The sequence below is a fragment of the Phyllopteryx taeniolatus genome, chromosome 16 (genome assembly GCF_024500385.1).
Source record: "Phyllopteryx taeniolatus isolate TA_2022b chromosome 16, UOR_Ptae_1.2, whole genome shotgun sequence".
Taxonomy (NCBI): domain Eukaryota; kingdom Metazoa; phylum Chordata; class Actinopteri; order Syngnathiformes; family Syngnathidae; genus Phyllopteryx; species Phyllopteryx taeniolatus.
Window position 1 is genome coordinate 16017621 of NC_084517.1, and position 21743 is coordinate 16039363.

Genomic DNA, 21743 nt, shown 5'->3' on the forward strand with positions numbered 1-21743 from the left:
CTTGAGGAAAAAAGTATATATTTTTTTATTGCTAAACATTATTTTAGAGTATCTATATTCTCTTTTTTAAAGTATTTTTTTTTCATTTTACAAGTTAGTACACAGTGTGTATATTTATTTTTAATGAATGAATACGAAGTCATAAAATACCGTATATTTTTATATATTTAGTCTTTCATTAATATGCTCTAAATGTATAACAAATACAATCATTTGATTATTATTATTATACCACCACACATTGGGGGCATTGGTATATTATAGTTAATATACAGCAAAATATCTGTCACAGTGTAATGGAAAAAGGAAGCTGTTTCAACACTAACATTGAAAATATTGATATATTCTTAGTTTATGATTCATACCAGCTCAAAATATCCCATAACAGCAAGAAAAGAAGCAAGGAGAGTTGTTTCTTTTATTTCATTTCCTCTTCACTTAACTCTATCCACAAGGCCTTTTTCTTTTCTTAATTTTTTTATTTTGTCTATATTAAAAAAGTGTCTAAAAATATGGTCTTTTTTTTCTCTCTTTTCAAATGATGATTGATAGCAGCTCTGCACATAATATTACACACGCACTCTGTATTCCTAACATATATTGCGGTGCTAGTGCATCCCGCACAGTGCAAAGCTCAAATACCCCCGACCCCTCGAAAAAACTCAAAATAAAAACAACAACAACAACAAAAAAGTGTGTTAAAAAACAAATTGCCATTGAAATTACTCCCTTTCAACCATACGGTGGATTTTAACATTCAGCATAGCTTGCACATATTTACATAAACAGATCATTGTATTGTGATCTCGACACTCCATGAAGTGGTGTGTTCAGGGTCACAAAATGGCAGCGTTCTTGCAAAAAATTTAGTAGGAAATCACACAGAAAAAGTGAAGCACTTTTGCACGGTAACTGGACTTCTTCCAGTGGGGAAAAAAGACATATACATGACACCATGTGAAACCTTAGTGTCCCTCACTCATCACACATTTGGCATTTTTTAGTTAACACTAAATATTTTAAGTATTTGTCTAAATATTAAGAGAGGTTAACTTCTTTTCACACTCATAGGGCAGTAAATAATTTGAAAATGTTACTAAAAACATTGCCTGCACAGTTAATTAAGGCTTTAGTGCCTTGAGATACACCTTTAATTTGTTCCGTGACCATGCTCATAACTCAAATAATCGTTTTCCATTGAAATGAATGGAAATGTCATGAATCAATTCCAGCCTTGCCCCCAAGAAACAACAGAAACTGTGTATTTTGCAGAGGAAAAATAGCACTCCGCGTTATTGTACTATATAAGTCATACAGTCATGATATAATTAAATACAATTTAAAATAATTAAATGATGGATAAACAGTTTTTGTCAAAGTGCATCAATTAAATGCTGCTCCTTCTAGTGTGCCCACCTTGGCCACCTGGGGGCAGTATAAGACAGACAGAGAGACAGAGATGCTGTTCATTTAGGTGTTATCATGAGTCCCACTGTTTCTAGGCAGTCCTCGCCTCTTCGCAGCAGCCAATCATACTGCAGCGGGGCGTGTCATGCCGAGAACTCAGTGGGATTTATAAAGACACCTTAACTCCTCTCTGAGCTCATCAGTACGGCACTAACACTGTGTGAGGATCGAGCATATGAATGTGAGTACTGTTATATTTTCTGCGTATATGTTATTGCTGGACCATTTGTGCTTCGTTTGACATTTTTAGTTCGATAATAAACTTTAACTGGGAGTGGCAATAAACCGTTTGACGTTCATTGCTACCATACAGCGCTCATATCTCAAGGTTTCGCTCGCCCGAATGACAGATAGTACCTCGGAAAACACGTACGTTGGGTCACTCGTATCTCAAGGCACCGCTGCATATCGGAACATTTGGTTTAAAACCATGGTTCCACTGTGTTAAAAAAAATCTGTTGTTTCATGTAACCTTAAAATTTAACTACAGGTGGCACGGTAGTCGAGTGGTTAGCACATCCGCCTCAGGTCTACAGTTGGGGGTTTGAATCCAGACTCTGGCTTTCCTGTGTGGCGCTCACATGCTCTCCCCGTGGATGGGTTTTCGCCCAGTATTCCGGTTTCCTCCTACATTCCAGAAACATGCATGTTAGATTCATCAAAGACTCTAAATTGTCCTTAGTGAACGTGAGTGTGAATGCTTGTTTGCCAATGAGTGGCCTGGGATTGGCTGGTGACCAGTGCAAGGTATACCCAGCCTCTTGCATGAAGTCAGCACAACCCTATTGAGGCTAAGCGATACTGAAAGTAGTTGGATATTAACTTCCAGTGAAAGACTTTTTGTATGAAATCCTACTAATTTGTCACAACAAGTTCCTATCAGGAAGAAGAGCTTTTTCCCCCACATCAGACGTGATGACCCGGTTAACGTGACGCTGGGAGCTAACTGTTAACGAAGCAAAATGGATTCAATTGAACTTCCACGAACATAAACAAGGTGACATTCTTCCTCATGTCGTTATTACATTGAAAAGGTCGTGAAGGTCTCCGGAGTGACGTGCACATTCTTCTTCTGTTCTTTTAAAAAAAAAAACAAGCGTTCGGGTACAATGTCCAGAGAGTAAAAAGGTAGCGAGCGAATACTAGAGTCAGTAAAATATACAGTCTGGCATTGACAACGAGATATGTGCTGGTCATGTCAAGTGATAAAAAAAAAATCCCTCAATTCTTCAGTCTTCCTGAAACTGGTCAACTCAGACCAGTTGGTTGGCAGTTGGGATAAAAACAGTTGGTCCTCCAGGTTCATCTTTGGAAAACATGCTTGGATTTTTCACTGTCATGGCGAGGTTGCACATCCATTCCAAAGATGTTGCAGATCCTGTCTAGATCATATCCAGGTCCAGCTCTGTTCCAGATCCAATCCCATTCCAGTCCAGATCGAATCCAGAGCAGTCTGGATCTATTTTAGATCACGTTCAGACAAGGCATGGGCCAGTTGCCGGTTTCAAGGTTTTTAAAAAGTCACAGTTTCAAAAACACTTTACATCAGCGCTATGAGCCGTTTTTTATTTGTATCTTTTTTTTGGGGGGCGGGGGTCAAGTTTGTCAGTGCAACTAAACTGGCATGAACCCTCTCCCTCCCGGTGTTGGCTTGGTAGAAGAAGAACTATTGCTGCAGTCGGACTGAAACCTTCTATGTTCAAATTTGGTCCATGTCATATATATATATATATATATATATATATATATATATATATATATATATATATATATATATATATATTTACAAATCTATACTATTGCTCAAGCAGGGACAGTTATTTAATTTATTTTTACAAATTATTGACGAAAATGTTGACAATGACTTGCTCTCTTTGACGATACAATATTAATGGCTCAACAAACATGGCATTTTTGCCATCATTCTTTGACAAATTCAAGGTTACGTTAAGCTATCAATATAACGCAGTCTTCAAATTGAACATTTGCAACCAGCTACAAGAGCTAGCGTGTCTACAATTGGTGAAATTAATTAATAATTCGACTTTTTACCGAGGCAGATAACAAAGCTAACTAGCATGGCTAACATTAGCTTGTTTCCGCTCTGCCGTTACTTAACAAAGCAGCAAAAAAAAAAAAAAAAAAGCAGAGAAGTACAGTAGCTACTCAATTTCCGAGAAATAAGTACTTTTATTGTTATACTATATTTTAATTTTATTTAGAAAAATTCCATTGTTTATTTTCTTTTTACGTTTACTAATGTACCTACGGAGTGCGTTCAATGGAAAAAAAGTTATTTACCCAAACATTTTAAAACCCTAACCCTAACCCTAGAACAGATCAGGCCCAGATTCATTCAGGTCCAGTCCAGGGCTGGTAAAATGGAGATCTAGTCTAAATGTAATCCTGATCCAGTCCAAATTTGGTCCGGCGCAGTATAGCTATGGTCACAGTCCAACCCAAGTCTAGTACAGATCCTGTCCAGATTCCTTTAGGTTCAGTTTAGACCCAATCACAATTTAGTCCAGATTCAGTACACATCTGTTCCTTTTACAGTCCAGGTCTAGTCCAGATCTCATCCAGACTCAGTCCAGCGCAAGAACAGGTCTAGTCCAGTTCCAGTCCAGATCCGGTTCAAGTCTAGTCCAGATTTGTTCCATGTCTGTTCGACATTCAGAGCTAGTCAATATCAGCCCAGATCCAGTCCTGCTCCATCCAACTCTAGTCTAGTTCTGGTCCAGATCCAGTACAGATCTGTTCCTTGTACAGTCCAGATCTGGCTCAGACTCAGTTCAGAGCAAGAACAGGTCCAGTCTAGTCAAAATCTTACCCTGATCTGGTTCAAATCCATTTCAGGTCCAAATCCAGTGCAAATCTAGTCCAGTCCAGATAGGGTTCAGAATGAGTCCAGATCTGGTCCAGACCTGATCCAGATCTGTTGCAGGTGCATTCCTATTCTAGATTCATCCATCCAGATGCAGTTTCGATCCAGTCCAGATATGAACCAGAGCGAGTCCAGATCTGGTCCAGATATGATCCAGTCCATGCTCTTAGAGTGGAGGACATGTGCTTGAGCTCTTGAGGCTGTGGCAGGGAATGAACCTCTTTAGCTTACTTCAAACATCAGGCAAGTAAAAATTAGATGAGAAGTCTGTGGTCCAGGCAGGCAGTAGACTTCTTGGCTGATTTGCTCTTCGTCCCGCAATTGGGGGAAGACTCTGGTGTATTTTACGGTGAAGAGGACAGTTACAGTGAAAAGTGGACTGGAGAGACGGGAACAGGAGTGGAAGACATTTTGTTCTTGTTGTTCCCTTTTTTTCTCTCTAATGTGGACCATGACACTGTGCAACCAAGAAGAAGAAGAAGAAGAAGAAGAAGAAGAAGAAGAAGAAGAAGACAGGACGTGGGCAGGACACAGAGACAGATGATGGTCGTCTTATCCTCCACCAGATCTGAAAGATACATGCAAACATTATTATTATTTTTAACGAAAGGGGACAAAATGTTCTGGAAAAGTCATACCTTCCTCTCCGTATGTTTCTGCATCCACAAAGCGTTTGCCAAGGAGAAAAGAGGAAAAGTATCAGTGACAATAACTGACGTAAACGGGAGCATTCCTGCAGGCGGAATACAAAGTGACAGGACACCTTCATGCAGGAGAATGAGGCAACAATTCATATACTGTTACTTGCATAGCACAGTTGATACTTATTATCTACATTAGATTATTACAGTAGATCCTAGTCTAAAGTAAAAGGAAAATCCACCTCGAAAGTCACACAAAACTTGAGTTCAGCCGCCGTTAAAGAAAAGTTTTGCTTTTGTTGCGACGCCTGTTCTAAAATAAGGAGCAGCCTCAAAACATTGGCTGTCAAGTATATGGTTTACAAAGTGTAGGTAGGTAGGTAGGTAGGTAGGTAGGTAGGTAGGTAGGTAGGTAGGTAGATAGGTAGATAGGTAGATAGGTAGATAGGTAGATAGATAGATAGATAGATAGATAGATAGATAGATAGATAGATAGATACGGTCTTCATCCCGCAAGGGAAATTAAATTGGCACAGCAACAGTATTCCCAACTTTACCCTTGAATTAATAATATAGAAACAACCAACAAAGTAGAAATAAAATACAAAATAAGCTTTTGGGAGGAATTAAAAGTGATTTAATTCTAATCGAGGCAGGAAGAGAAGATTAAGGTGTTGCCTGTTGATGTCTGGTAATTAGCAAATATAGTCTAATTATGCTACTTATTTACTTATACTTATTGTATTTATACAATTAGGGCAAAAGAAGAAATCTAATATTGGAGGCATAAAATATGGATGATGATAACAATAATCATCACCCATGAACTGAGAATTTCTTTTTCCTTTATTTCCCATGTGAAAATGTGCTTCCGAATGCAAACAAATCAGAGTTTAAACAGCTTGTGTTTGACTTTAGAGGTTCCACTGTTGTCGTCACATGACATGCACGGCAACAAGTAGATCGTATAACAACCCACCGTGCTGCACGGCTCATGCACACATGCACAAACTACGTACACTTACCTCTGACCCTAAAAGGATTCCTTCAATTGTGTTTCTGATTCTTTTTAACCAATCGGGCTGCTGTAAATGTTCAAGGGAGTCAGTCCTTTTAGGCCAGAGTGTCAACGGAGACGAGAAGCGAGAAGCATGCACAGATGAGGAGAGCATGTGGCCTAAGCCAAGGGGTAGTGCTGCGATGGTCCCTGGCAGACTAGAATAACCTTGAACCATACGAGTGTGTATGTTCTCCCCAGAATGAGCCGGGCAAGCTTGCTGAGCAGCGTGGAAGCAGACAGGAAGGACAAACGCATGCCAGAACTCTTACTTAAATCCCCATCCTGTCCCCCCTAGGACTATAGCTGCCAGGAGAATAGCACCTGCGATGGAGCCTATTATGATATTGGTGCCACTGGGACCTGTGCAGAGGAAGGAGGAGGGGGGAAGGAGGAGGAAACACAACAACACCACTATATAAAATAAAAAAAACACACAGCAGCAACACATCAACTGGAGAGAGAGAGAGAAGGAGAGCGAGTGAGAGAGAGATGATGGCAAAGAAAGAGGTGCAGGTTCACGGGACGACCACAAGAACTAGGACACTTTCAACTCCTTATAAAGTGAAATTAAATATGTCTTCTAAATTTGACACACCACAGAGAAGAGTGTTGTTAACAACCCTGCCAGAAAACATCTGGTGGGATATGCTGCACTGGTCTACGACCGTTTCGTTTTCTCGTTAGAAGAATTTTTAGATACAGCTCTCTTTGGATTGTGAAGGTGTACCTAATGTTGTAGCCTGTGAGTTTATGTTCTGTTGAATACACATACGCACACTGTTTTATCTCAATATGTAATGACTGCCTCAGTACACAGTGAAAATGACGACAACTTTTTTACTATGACGTCACATGTACCTCTGGATGTCAGAAATGCCGATGGCACCATTAGTAAACAAACCCTTCCATGTCATTTGACCAAGGCAGAGATTGAAAAAACCGGGTAAATGGCCTGAATGAGTATTTGAGCCATTTTCTCTCCTGACAACAGTTTGAATGTGTGAAGTGTCAGTACAAAAGATGCTGGAACCTTTTGTTGCTCAAGTTAATGGCGGAGATGTGCTTTTTTGATGATGAAATATATAGCGCACTGTAGAGTTAATGTTGACCAAACATTTTTAATGGCAATGAATTGTTTGAAATGGTACAAACTAATATATGTGGTGAAATTCTAGAGGTTGAAAAAACTAGGAAAAATTACCCAAAACTGAAAAATAAGAGAATTATACCAAAAGGCACAGTTGCTAGACTTCAATTTTAAACTGGACAAAAGAGTGGAAGCAGGTCAATAATTTTCTGCTATCCGGAAGTACCCTGGCGACTATTGTTTACAAACACTGCGAAAAGGTCGATGAGCGGGCTGGTGATGTGAAGGGAGGACAGAGAAGAGGAGGAAAAGATAGAGACGCTGTGCACCTTTTTTTCCCAGGCCCGTCGGGACGGTGGGCTCGGGTATGGGATCAAAGACGCTGCAGTCCTTGCCCGTGTAGTCCCTGTCGCAGATGCACTTCACCTCGTTGCTGCACGTCTGCAAAAGCAGGAGAAGGAAGATCATCATCTGTATCGACAACTTGTGTCTGCTCAGTGTAGGCTGCTCTACCCCGTGGTCGGAGCAGATGCGTCCCCAGTTGGACCCCGCGCAGCTGCTGAGGTTGAAGGCCGCCACCGGGAGGCAGCGTCGCTCCAAGCACATCATGTTGGGCCCACAGGGGGCGCCGTCCTCCACGTAGCCCAGGTCCGAACCGTCCTCCAGCACAGCGTGGCCGCCCCTGAAAGAAGCGCATGGCATACGTTTCCCGTACTTGTCTTCACTATCCAGATCAGAATCCCCTTGAGCGACACACACCGACAGTCCAGGTACTTGTTCTGGTGGTAGAGGGTGAAGCTGGTCACCTCGCCTTGAAGGTCCCCAAATTTGGGCTTTGTGCTGATGTTGGCGCAGAACAAGAAGCCACACAAAACGTCCCTAAACGTAGCAAAAACATACATCATCAAAATGGAGACAATACAGTGAAACCCCACATCTTTGCGACGCAGCGTGCGCCAATTGACCTAAATGCCTTTTTTTTTTTCTTTTTTTTTTTTTTGGTTAGGTTAGGTCACTCATAAATTCCTGTAGACCAATATAGTAAGTGGCAAGTAAAGCTATAGAGAGCTATGAAGAGCATTTGATTCTTAGTGGTAAAAGTAGCGAGTCTTTTCAAGTCAATGGGCTCAAGTCCGAGTGACGAGTCAATGCTGTTCAAGTCCAAGCCGAGTTGCAAGTCTTGTATCATTTTGTCGAGTCCGAAGTCATCAAATTCATGACTCGAGTGTGACTCGAATCCAAGTCATGTGACACCTTTTCTTTTTGGCAAACTGCTGCTTATTGTAAAGTGTGTTGAGTTCTTTGCCACCGTATATCAAGGCACCACTGTATTACTTTTCTTTTTTTTTTGTTATTTGTAATAGAGATTGTTGTATATTGCTATGATGTAGCTGACCAAAGTTGTTGGTACCCCATTATTTTGTACCCCAAAATGAGGAATTTGTAGGTTTTCTCTATAACCATAATGGCCATCACTTACGGCTTGTTGCACTGAAGCCAGCCTTGGCCGCCGGGGCCCCGACCGCAGTTGCCTTTGTCCGTCCCTTCGGCGTTAAGCTTCTCGTAACAAAACCTGTCTGCCGAGTCTTGGCAGATAAAATGAAAATAACATCAGGATGATACACCAGGATGAATAAGTTTACCACAAACACGAAGTACACACACACACACAACTGTAATACTTACTAAAACCCCAGAGTCCCCGACACTGTCCATCTCGAGTGCGACATCGTCCGCCATAACAGCGGCCCTGAAGGGACAAATTTAAGCGTCTATAGAAAAACAAGCAGAGTTTGCATTTGCACAAAGGCAGCGCTTACTTGATTAGTTTCACACGTGTAGCCATCCAGCTTGTGGACGTTATGAGGACACTGCAGGAGGGACGCACAACCACTGTTATACACTTCAAAAGTATTGGAACACAACAATTTCTACAAGAAATGGATATGAATGGGTGTACCCCGCCTCTCGCCTGAAGATAGCTGGGATAGGCTCCAGCACGCCCGCGATCCTTGTGAGGATAAAGGGGTACATAAAATGGATGGATGGATATGAATGGAAAGCGTTTAGCATGACGTTTTATTTAAAATAAGGTATATGCACAACCAACTTCGGCATTGGGCAAAACAGGTTGAAGTACTTCCTCCAGGCTCGAGTGAATGGCGAAGGGGACTGTGACAAAGCACCCATAGGAACTTTAAACAACAATCTACAATATCTTTTGTTTACCACAAGATGTCACCACAGAACCACCAAAGATGACAATATCTGATGTTTAGGCCTCCTTCGTGTTTACATACTGTTATCATATCATATTTCTATAAATAATGATATACATGTATTTAACTTTTGCCTCCGGAATTGTATCTACTTATTTCACCAGGAACTCTTCATGGATAGAAGACATAACCTCACATACTCCCCCCTTCAAGTTCTTCCTAAGTCTTTGGTTTGCTAAACTAGACTCATTTTACCAATCCCAAAGAAAAAATTTATTGGTGATAAATCAGTACTCCTGCTGGCCACTCATATGGACCACGCCGACCCATTCATGTCCCAGGGAAGGGGGCAAAATCAGGAACTCACAAACCACAATAGCAAAACATGTAAGGGCCCCCATCTTGCATGAAAATCAAATCTACAGCATTCTTCCGAGAACTGATTACAGGTGAGATTTCATTTACCTTTTGGCATTCACGGTATAAAGAAGAATGAAATGACCTACAATCTTGTCTGTCATCCCACACCGCACTTTCACTTAAATTATCATACATTAAAGAACAAACAATCTAAATTGTGAAAAAAATAATAATTGTACAAGTGATTAAATCACCCTTTATATCTGGATCTGTTACACAACCCCCCCGTTGTTTCATATGACCAAAAGTATCGGAACATGTTATTACTACTGATACTAGTTAGAAGGTGTAACCAACATGAAAACCATAGTTGCCTATGTGTGAATAAATAAGTAAGCAATTCTAAAGCCAAGAGGAGATGGAACAATAATACCTTTACTAATCGAAACGTGGTATTTATAAAGTAGGGTTAACACTGATGATGAGGCCAAATTTGAACATTTCTCCCAATTCCAATCAAAGAGGGTCGACACCAATATACGGTACACGTAGACGTCACAACTAAGATCAATAAGCCACAGTAAAATAAGTAGTTCTTTGCAGAGGATAAAGAAAATATGCCTATGAGTATTGTTGCATAATCTGTCTACATGTGTCGCTCCACCGATGGTGTTGAAATATCCATTGCTTTGAGAGTTATAAAAACACGACACCGATGCGAGTCGTTAGCCCGTCTTTATTTTGCATTGGTTGTTTGCATTCAGATGTTGACCTCTTGTCTTATGTCCATCTGTTCATGTCAAACCCAAATGTTTTCAGTCCACAGCAAAAAATAAAGTTGGCCTCACTGTTCCAATACTTTTGGAAGGTAGTGTATGTACATTCACCTGGAACACCTTGACAGTCTAATACAAAAATGATGTGCAGCTCTCTGTAAAATACATATTGAAGTACCTGGCTAGAGTCTCCAGTGCAGGTCTCTGCGATGTCGCAGTCACTGACCGCCTCTCGACAAACCACGCCTCTCAGCTCGTACTGGAACCACAAATCAACTTAATGATCGCGTCTTGACCCTTCCCATAAATATCTGTAGTACACACCTTGCAGCCACTGCAGCACAGTCCATTGCTGCACATAGCGTCGTGGGTGAGTGTGCATTTTTTACAGCAGGCTCCTCCGCTGCGGACGCACTCCTGCAACCACGTACACACACACAGACAATGGAGCTCGACTGCCTGCCGGCAAAGGCGGGACACGAAATGGCGTTGCATACGGAGATATATACTCACCACCTGGGATCCACAATCACACTCTTCGCCAGGTTCCACAAAGCCATTGCCGCATTCTGGAGGGTCCAACAACTGAGGGACGAACAAAGGAGCGTACTTTCAAGCAATGAACAACTAAAGCTCATTCAGCATACGCCTTTTAGAATGTAAACCAAGACAACGGAGCAGATTAATACCGTCCTAAAGTATACAAATATCTCACCGATGTGGTCACAGATTAGAAACTGAGAACAATTAGAATGATTTGATTCAGGCCAGTTAATTGAGCCCAGCTTTCTAACGTAGCAAGGTGAAGCAGAATTAAATTGTCCAAAAACATACCAAAAAATATTAACTGTGCTACAGAGCAAAAAATAGGGAGGTCTCCACCACTTTTACACTTGTTGCCAATTGCGGCACAATCTTAGATCATGCGCACCACACCCAACAACGACGCGCGCAATCTGTTCGCGTGAACATGCAATTTAGCGCCTGCAATTTGGGATCTTAGTAAATCAGGCTCCATATAAAAAGTGCCTTTAGATAACTTGATAGATTCGGCCCTCTCACCTTGTTGGGTTTGTTGAAGAGGCAGCTGCCGCCCCCCTGGAGCAAGAACTGGATGTACTCGTCCACGCTGCAGCGGGAGAACTTTCTGGGCAGATAGTATCTGCATTAGAAAGCACACAACAGATAGAAAAATCAACGGCATTGTAAAAAGAAAAAAAAAAACAGTGCAAAGATAACATGGTAGGTGTTAATGGCGTTATGTTACAATGTGACAGAAATGGAACCAACTGTAGTACAAATGTTACTCAAATGAATCAAACTGTATTTTATACCATCTGGTGCAATGCGCCAAACTCCTCCTTTAATTCACAAAGTGACATTTTCTGCTCTGCACAAACTGCTTGTACACAAATGTCTCTTTCACACATGCATTTAAAGGTGGCAACAGGTGACGTCACAGTGTTATAACTCTCTAAGCAAAGGATATTTGAACACAAACATAATATAACAATACACACAGCCATATATTCATTTTCCTTTGCGAAGAACAACTAAGATTACTGCAGTTTACTGAGGAGCTGTGACCATCTCCATTTATATCCGTATTTCTGTATTATACTGCCCTCAGAGAGCACAAGCGCACACATCAGAAGAAACAGCACAATGTCCATTGAACTGAAGGAAAAAAATGTGGACAAAACTGTTTAATTCTTTACATTATATTTAATTATGTGATTACTGTGTTTTTATTAAGTACAACATTAAGGAGTGCTATTTTTTTTTAAAGCACATTACAAAGATGTTTGGTGTGTTTTGCGGGGCTGGAACTGATTAATGGCATTTCCATTCATTTCAGTGGAGAAAGACAATTTGTGATACAAGTGTTCGTATAACACGTGTGATCACAGAACGAATTAAACTTGTATCTCAAGGCACCACTGTATTGTTGTAAGTAAACCCGGCATTAATCGTTTGCCTTATACAAACCAAGCAAAAGGGGGTATTATGTATCCTACCCAGTGTCCTCCATAATGCAGCCCAGCCAGGTGTCAGGACACCTGCAGTCTCCTGTGGAACAAAAAAAGCAAGAGAAGTTCAGGCCCATGTGATTTAAACACATGGAGCTCAGCATTTAAAAGAAACGTTCCAGCAGGACAAGGAGTTAAGACTTAGTTCAGTGGCAGCAGTGTTCCAAATGCAGGTGATAAAACACCTGAGGTCTGATATCAAAAGTGCTGTTGCAGGGGTGTTCCTTCCTCCCAAAAACGACTCCTCTATTTTACTGTCTATGCACTATGAATAGAAGGCCGCCCTTACGCCACATCATACCTGCAGAGTTGCGTGCATTGTTCCACCTCATCCCAATGTTCTGGCCCAGGCTTTGGCACAAAGTGATGGCCATGGCGCCGACACTGCCAAACTGAAACAACAAAAACGACATAGTTATATCACGGTTCACGCTTCGCGGTCCCCCTATTTCACGTTTTTTTTTTTTTTGTGTTGCCTTTTATTAATTCATCGCACCCCCGTGAGAGGGTAGGTGTGACGTTAATTTCCCCTCGACGGTTGCAAACCCGGAAGCAAACATTGTCTTCTCACAACAGGTTCACAGACTCCCTGTGTAGTTTACGGTTGCAGACATGATAGTTTGAACTTGCAAAAAGTAAAAAAATAAAGACAGAGCCACGGCTCTTGACTTGAAAAATTTGTAAATCGGGGCACTCATAAGTGCATTGTTAAATTAACACCTTTCTGACAGTGTCATCAAAACTGAGCCTTATATCTTTTCCGGAGGCAATATTGGACCTTATTAGGCAGGTGTTTAGGCATGCTGTGACCAAAAATGCACCTTTTTTTGGACGTAAAATCGAGCGAAAAAAATACCCACACTTTGTGGGGGCTGGGCTAGGCCAGCATAACTGTCCCAGCCAAGGCCTCTTTTGGCTGGGCAACGAGCCCTAGCAAGCTTGGGTCCTTTACCAGGATCTCTTGATCGGTGTGGACAAACCAAAAGTGAAAAAAGTCTGATAGATATAAACAAAGCTCCCTCACCTCATTGATTCCCCCTCCCCTCGTCGGTGAACACACTCCTCCCGTGTACGCCGTGCCGCTGCGGCCGCTCTGAAACGTGCGTCCTCTAGAGGCACACAGGAGAAACACCGTGAGACCGGAACTACGTGGCGGTGCCTGCGGCACATTCAAAGTGGATCTACTCACGAGAAAAGTTGGACAACGTCACTCTGCTCCCGGATGTTGTCCCGCTTGTACTTCATGAAGTTCTGCAGCGTGGTCAATGGGTCCTCCACCACCGGCACCATGTTTTTTGAGGTCCACGTCTCCATGGCGACCAGCACGATCCTCGTGTTCAGTTGCTCCCGGAAGATCTGCAATACCCGCCCGCCACCCCCCCCCCCCCAAAAAAAATGCCCTTTGGTTATGAACATCTAACATCTATTTGGGATCTTAGTAAATCAGGCCCCTTGTATGTGCGCGTGTATCTACAGTGCATGCTAATACAAACAACGTACCGCGTCCGCCATGTTGACCACAGCTTTGGCAAAGTTTTTTGTTTGGCTGCCGGAGCGTCGCAGCTGTACAATCTGTGAGGAGACAAAACATGCACAGATGGATGGCATGTCATTCACACATGCACAAAAACACACACATACACACAAACACCCATTTATTGTATAAAAGATGTAGCTGCGGCTAGAAAAACGCCACCTGTGAGTGCTGCACTCCTCTTTGGGAGGCATGAATTTATTATTTGTATTCCATATATCCATTTTCTACAGCGCTTGTCCTCATTAGGGTGGCGGGTGAGCTGGAGCCTACACCAGCTGACTACAGGCGGGTTATGCCCTTGACTGGTCACCAGTCAATCCCACGTCACGTATACACACACAAAAAAAAAAACATTCACACTCACATTCGCACCTCCAGACAATTTCGAGTCTTCAATGAAACTAAAATGCATTTTTTTTTTTTTTTAAATGTGGGATGAAGTCTGAGTGCCCAAAGAAAACACACGCAAACACGGGAAGAACATGCAAACTCCACACTGGAAGTTCCGGAGCAGAGATTCAAACCCAGAACTTCAAAACTGTTAGGCAGAACTTATACCCACAATCCCAACATATGATTCCACATTGATAAAGACTCAAATTTAGTCATTAAAGTTGCGGAAACTTGAGTTTTCTCATGGGAGTAATCATTTTTGTATACTCTCACTGTCAGCTACCTTACAGAATGTAGCTTGAAAACACGATTGAAACATCACAGAACAGCCAATAAGTCCAATGACAAAAATAGAAAACTACATGAAGGCTCCGAAGTTCTTATAATAGTGGGGGAGGGGAGACTCATGCCTGAGCATGACAGTCAAAAACCGTCAGGCTAAAAATGTCGTAAATTTGTCAAAATGATTGAATCCCAATGGTATGTAAATATGTCATTAAAACCATGCATGTCAGACAACGCCGCAAATAGACACATCCACAGGCTTAAAACATTCACCATGTCGTTGTCGTTGACCACCATCAACTCGATATATTTGGTCTCGGTGTGCACGGAGGGTCTGCGAACAAACCGCTTGGATCGCCTCAGCGCCCCTGACGCCTCCTCCTGCTGCTGCAGCGTCCCGCTTTGGTCTTTGCCACCTCCTCTGCTATCCCACTCGCTGTCGTCCTCTGCGCAGTCTTGGCGTGCACACACACACACAAACATTGCAGTTCATTTTCAAAGCCATAAAGAAAGTAATTATCCCCATATCTGCATTATTTGCAAAAATTCTGGGTGACAAGCCAAATAGGTTTTATATATGCAGCAATGGCGACAAGGAAGATTAAAATACATTATAGGCAACAGGTGACGTCACAGTGTTATAACTCTCTAAGCAAAGGATATTTGAACACAAACATAATATAACAATACACACAGCCATATATTCATTTCCCTTTGCGAAGAACAACTAAGATTACTGCAGTTTATATCCTTATTTCTGTATTATACTGCCCTCAGAAAGCACAAGCGCACACATCAGAAGAAACAGCACAATGTCCATTGAACTGAAGAAAAAAACATAAGGTTATTACGGATGTCGTCAAATCAAGTGAACTATAAACGCCTACCCGCGCAATGGGGGAAGAGCCTGAAATCTGACATCCTGTGGATCAAGTGGGCGCCATTTTCCTAAAACACAATACAGTCACAATACAATCACGTTACATTACAAACTTCCCCGCAAAATGTAAATGCATATACAGTACATGGATGGGCTAAAAGTGGGTACAGTGGACCCTTGCTATTTGTAGGGAATAGGGATTGGACCGGACCACGAATAGCAAAAATATGCAGATAATTGATGCCCTCCCCCCAAAAATTTTTTAAAAAGATTATATACATTGTATGTCTGTATTATACTGCCCCTAGGTGGCTGAAGCGCACACACCAGAAGGAGCAGCACAATGTCCACTGAATTAAAACAAAAAGTGTGACAAACTAAATCTTTAAAGACTCATTTCTCATTAAGCCGCACTGTTATACGTTCTTTGCAGAGGAGAAGTTTTGTGACTATTGTCATATTATCTGTCTGCATGTGTTGCTTCACCATTTGTGTTAAAACTTACACTGCTTAAAGGGTCACACCACCACCAAATATAGTAGATGCTAATTGTTAGCCCGGCTGCCTATGGAGTTTTTCATTGTATGTTAGCATTAAGGCAGCGGAGGCTATGTGGTTGTTTTCAATACACAACGAGTAATTCTTTTTGTTATTTGTTTAATTTGACAGTAAACTTTAACTGGCAGTAGCAATAGACAGCTTGAAGCTTCTTCTTTTTTTTTTGCTCAAATCATGAAAAACTCATAAATCGGATCACTCGTATCTCCAGGCACTACTGCAATATACAGTATACTTTTGTCCCACCCTGTATAAAACCTTCTATTTACCTCATTGCTGTCATTGTGAAAAGGCTCAATCCCATAAGAGAAGACGCCGTCTGAGAACATCCCACTTTAAGAAAAAAAAAAAAAAAAAAAAAAAGGGCCACACTCAAGATGAATATGTAATAAAGTGGATAAAAGGTCAAAGTGGGGCAACGGTGGGGGAGCTCACCAGAGGCCGTGGCAGGTGGAGAGAGCCGCCCACGACTCCGGCACACCTCTTAACCTTCCCTGGTAGTAGCAGAGCTCCCCTCCCTGCGGACACACACAAACATGGAGGAGGTTTCACGCAACCTGTGACACACACACACAGCTACTTCACAGCTTGTCGTGATAGGTCAGCTGCGAGGTAAAAAAGAAAAAAAAAGAAAAACATCTCCCACTGCGGAAGCGTTTGTGACCTACTTGTGTCCCGTAGTCGTCTCCGAATGACAAGTGAGGTGGAAGTCGAGCCTTCCTGGAAGGAACTCTTCAATAAATCAACACAGGAAGTCATTTGGTACTTGAAGTAACGCCAGCGCATCACTAGTTGTCTTACCCGTGTCCAAAAAGTGTGAACCGAGCGTAACGTCTTTTTAGTTACTTAAATGTATTATTTTTATTATTATTAAACAAATTATTTACACAAGGAAGTGCAAAATGCATCTTGAAATAACAGCTGACATGACGTAATAAATGTATCAATATCAGTCTTTTTTTATTTTCATGTCACATGGTGAAATGAAAGTAATGGTATTCATAAAGTGAACATAATTTAAACATAAATGGGTTTATCCACTAACAGATTACATAGAGAGCAATAAAGTAAGAGTTAAAGAGGTTTTGGACAATTTACAAAAGGTAAACTACATAGCATACAAGATGTATTCTTCCCAATTGTTAGCTTAATAGACAAAATGCCACGCCTTTTTTAAGTTACTGTCACAATATCAATTAGAAAGACAAAAACAACAACTGTGTAGAACCTCAGTCATCCAGGCTGTGATGATCCGCAAAATTTGCATTAAGTCAACTGGACTGAATTTGTTGTTTGATGAATTTGTTGTTTTTTCTCTCTTAAAACATTCAAAAATGACTATAATATACTAAAAATGACGATAAGCTCACTCTTTCAATCGAAATTTTTATTAATTTGGAGCAGTTCATCCGAGTTGAACGAGGCCGTCGTCGTGTTCCTCAAACGGAGGTGTGCTATTTCAAAAGAAAGGCCCAATTCGGTGACGCACGTCCCCGAACGCATCACGCCTCCCACGTCCCGCCGCGTCACGTGATGCCTCCGTCAAGCGGCGCCACAATCTGGCCTCCACGCAGGACCCCATCTCCCTCCATCCTTCCTTCCCTGCCTCCAGCCTCTCGGAGCACAACGGGAACGCTTTCGACTCCCATTTTCCCTCTTCTCTCCCTCCGCCCTCGTCTCTCATTCTCTCCGCTGCCAAGAACTTAATGACGCTGATGCGCTAACTGGTTGCCATGGAGACAGGCTCGCACATTGGTCAGGAGGATGGAGGCAGAGCGGTCGGGTGGCTCGTTGGGCAGCAAAGCGAAACATTAGCATCCCTTCTGGCTAGTAGAAGGCACTTGAAATCCTTTGTGGACAATCATTTCACCGTTATTTCTAGAAGAAGATGATGTCTCAGAGCAGGTGTTTTTTTTTTTTTTTTTTTGCTTTTCAAGCATACGTATGAGTGCAACAGGAACATCCAAAAGTACAAAATGGTTGGGTGGTAGACTATTTCTGAAGCGCTTTCCTAAAAATAGGACAAACTGACAATTAAAACCATCAATAATACATAAAAATAGCCTAAAAGCAAACATGTGGATTGGCGGAGACTAAAATAGACTGAGCAGCCGGTTCATTAGATACACCTGCACAGATGTAAGCAAACAAATATGACATTGTAGAGCAAAAAAACCTGCCCAACCATCCAGTCAGATTGCTCCTCTGTCCTCGCTGCACACTGCGGTTGACCAATGAAAAGCAGGCAAGTTTTGTGACTCAAAACTCCAGATATAATGATCATTTGTTAAGTTAAAAAAAAAAAACTGCAAAATTTTGATGCTTTTCGTTGGACAAGAAATAATTTCGCCGCTGTCGGGCAGAAACCCCATATGTCCAAACAAGGTAAATGTAATATTTTTTCACAAATCGATACTAATGGTCAATCATTGCGTGGCCTGTTACTGTTCCAAATTTTTAAGTGTTAAAAATAGCTTGAGAGCAAATCTATCAACTCTCTTGGACACTTCAACTGTCGGAGAAGTGTCATAAAACTTAACCTATTCCTCACTCTGCGGGAGCCTCACGGCATTATGTTGCCTCAAAATTGAAAGTCTGTATGATTTTTAGACAAAAACACGTGAAAATAGTTAGGTTTGATGCATTTCCGGAGGCCATTTTTGTTAAAAATGTATAACTGCAATGCTTTGTTGCAGAAGGATCCCGTCAGCCACAAAGGTAAATTTGTGTGCAGATATATTTGCGGCTATTACACTGTCTAGTTACCTCATCGTTCTTTTTTCTTTTTTCTTTAATTGCATCACTCATGGCTCTTTAAACTTTGAAATAGATTTTGAGAAGATGACAGTAACCACAATTGTTAGCTTTTGATAAGTATTAAAGCCTTTTCTTTTGTTGGGGTCTCGGGAACCAGTGCAGTCTTTTAAGGGCTAGGCTGGGCTAGAGAGTCTACTTCCTGACTACTGTCAAGGTGTCCTCGAGCAAGGCCGACATTCCATATTTCTGATTCTTACCAGTGACTGCAAGGGTCGGCTCTCCGGTGTAAAATGGCGCTCTACGTAGTCCGAGGACAGCAGGTGACTGAAAAGAGAGGACACATGAGCCACTCTGCGTGTGTTTAAGTGTGTGTACGAGCGCTAATGTGAAACATCTGCAGCAATTAAAGCGGTGACGTGTCCATACAACCAAGCTGAGCAGGCAGTACTAACTGGTTTAGTTCCAGGTCCAGCGTGAAGGTACGTCCAAAGGCTTCCACCTGGAAACAGCTCTGCGCCAAGTGAACGTCCTGCAAAATGTACATTTTAAAAAAAATCAATCAATCAATGACGAGACAGTGTGCTGATATATCAAAGTACAATAAAAAAATAAATATATATATATATATATATATATTTGAGTGAGCGGCAGTTGTGAAGCACCATGAATAATGCGAGAGAATCAATAGCGCTTTGAACGCATCTCGCCACATAAACTGCTATGATGGATCATGGCGGAACTTCTCACACTGGATGCTGCCCAGCATGGCAAGCGGGGAGGTGAGGGGGCAGCGAGAGAGCTCAGCAGAGAGAGAAATGAGGTGCAGACTAAACGGAGAGGATCCGACTGCTCCACGGGAGCTTTTGACGGAGGCTGCAATGAGTCGCTCGGCTTTTATAATAATAATAATTTTTTTTTTTTTTTTAAACCGCAGCCTGCATACATGTAGCCCAATAAATGTAAGGAAACAACAATGATACACTGAAAAAATATATATAACAAAGCTGTCACGTTTAATTCATTTTTTTTTTTTTTATTCTAATTGTTGAAAACATTTTGTTTGTGATTTACTGTCATTTAAATTGGCACCAAACTGGATTTTTTTCATTTTGACCAAAGGGATTAATTTAATTGAATGTGATTTGTGCATACGTTGCAGACTTGGACGACAGGAGCGACATGGACATTGATAAGAAAAATGAACAAACTTTGCATTTTTGTAATGTTACAGTTAGTTTCAAGTCATTTATGTTTTTAAACATGTATCTGTTCTTGACTGGATGTAATACAAAGCCCTAGAATCTGACGCATTATTGTCCGGAGAGTGCCGCCCAAGTCGCCTACTGGGGAGGGGAAGAGCTGCTGCTTAAATGTTTATATTTCTCTGAGATGAACCAGAAAGACGCCACAAAACTTTGTGAAGCTTGTTTGTGAATGACTTTGCTGTTGTGCTTTTAAACTAAGCTAATTTAGTTAAGTTTTGGCTAACACTGGTAATATTTGTTCCAACATTCAAACATGGTTTACAGGAAATAAAAATGTTAAAGTTACACTTTCAGGATATGCTAAATTAATCATTGTCATTTAATCAAAGCTAAAATATTATTTGTGATGAATTACTTACTTTTTTTTTTAAAGTTATGCAGTTTTAATTTTTTTACAAAACCAGACAACTTCAAGAAAATAATTTTCTTCAAAAACAGATAACATACACACAACTAGTAAAGTTTGTGAATGGAAAATGAATAATAGGGGAGAGTGCTACAACTAGCAAGATCCGGTCAACCCACTTGATTGCAACCAACATCTGCGAAGTTTTCCTCGTCGAGTCTGCGGATGTGATCACTAACACCCATCTCACCAATGAGTTTCATAACATAATCTCTCTTGGACTGTTTCACGCAAATAGCCATAGCCAATGAAGTTTTATGCTCACTTTCAAGCACAATCGAAGCTTGGCAGCGAGTCGACGAGAAATCATGGGCGCAGGACATACGTGACAAGTACGTGATGATGGAAATATGTATGGACTTGTGGTTGCTTGAAAGGAGATGACGCTAGCTGCAGTAAAACCCAAACGGCACTCGCCAGTTTCTTAAATAAAACCTTTTGTTTATAACGAATTTTACATGGGATTTGGTTTTGCAGGGTTAGGAAATGCAACATCGAACGATGCCGTGATACGCAGTCTGTCATGGTCTGTGTTTTGGGTTTGGGTTCTGTTTAGTTTTGTTCCATGTTTTCCTGTGTTCCATGTTTGTCGTGTGCTCATTAGGTTGTTGTGTCCACCTGTTCTCGTCTATTTTGTGTCGACCAATCAGCTCTCTCCAGCCACTCGTGTCTTGTCCAGGTGTTCCTCGTTGTCTCGTCAATTTGTTTGTATTTAGTTCCCTGGGTTCTTTCAGTCCTTGTCGGTTCATTGTTGTTGTCACATGTCTTGCCATGTCATAGTCGCCAGTTGTTTTTGTCATAGTCGCCTGTTGTTTTATCATTGTGATTAAATATTATTATTATTTTGAGATTCCCGCACTCCTGCCTTGCCTCCCTGCTTCCCTGCAATTGGGTCCACCATATTCTTGCCTTGCGTTCCTCGCCGTCGCCCTAACCATGTTCATGACAGAATGAACCGACCCAGCGGGAAGAACATGGCGTCACCCTGGACGCCACCAAACTGCCTCCCACCGTCCTCAGCCTGCCATCCATACCTACCCTCCTCCAGTAAGCCCTATCATTAAGTCTTTTCTGTCCTTTTCCTCGGGTCCCCCCACTTGTCCTAGTTATTCACCATGCCCTACTATTGTACATCCAC

The 21743-nt window shown here is 41.5% G+C and overlaps 1 protein-coding gene across 2 annotated transcripts in view; it reads right to left on the bottom strand.

Annotated features, from left to right (window-relative positions):
* Positions 1-404: 404 nt before the first annotated feature.
* Positions 405-21743, bottom strand: part of LOC133466088 (disintegrin and metalloproteinase domain-containing protein 11-like) — a 28511-nt gene continuing 7172 nt past the window's right edge. Inside the window, exons 3-26 of one of the 2 annotated variants that reach the window (XM_061749438.1) lie at positions 19387-19463; positions 19192-19258; positions 16613-16695; positions 16447-16510; positions 15627-15687; positions 15013-15194; positions 14025-14096; positions 13714-13880; positions 13549-13633; positions 12826-12916; positions 12513-12564; positions 11557-11656; positions 11008-11079; positions 10819-10911; positions 10673-10753; positions 8960-9010; positions 8826-8889; positions 8620-8725; positions 7899-8018; positions 7653-7821; positions 7469-7580; positions 6322-6412; positions 4990-5007; positions 4765-4919 (exon numbers count right to left, since the gene is read on the bottom strand). In XM_061749438.1, coding sequence (XP_061605422.1) covers positions 4904-4919; positions 4990-5007; positions 6322-6412; positions 7469-7580; positions 7653-7821; positions 7899-8018; positions 8620-8725; positions 8826-8889; positions 8960-9010; positions 10673-10753; positions 10819-10911; positions 11008-11079; positions 11557-11656; positions 12513-12564; positions 12826-12916; positions 13549-13633; positions 13714-13880; positions 14025-14096; positions 15013-15194; positions 15627-15687; positions 16447-16510; positions 16613-16695; positions 19192-19258; positions 19387-19463 — 2094 coding nt within the window. In that variant the 3' untranslated portion in view covers positions 4765-4903. Of the gene's footprint in view, positions 4920-4989; positions 5008-6321; positions 6413-7468; positions 7581-7652; positions 7822-7898; positions 8019-8619; positions 8726-8825; positions 8890-8959; positions 9011-10672; positions 10754-10818; positions 10912-11007; positions 11080-11556; positions 11657-12512; positions 12565-12825; positions 12917-13548; positions 13634-13713; positions 13881-14024; positions 14097-15012; positions 15195-15626; positions 15688-16446; positions 16511-16612; positions 16696-19191; positions 19259-19386; positions 19464-21743 lie in introns of both variants that reach the window. The other variant, XM_061749437.1, reaches the window with a different exon arrangement.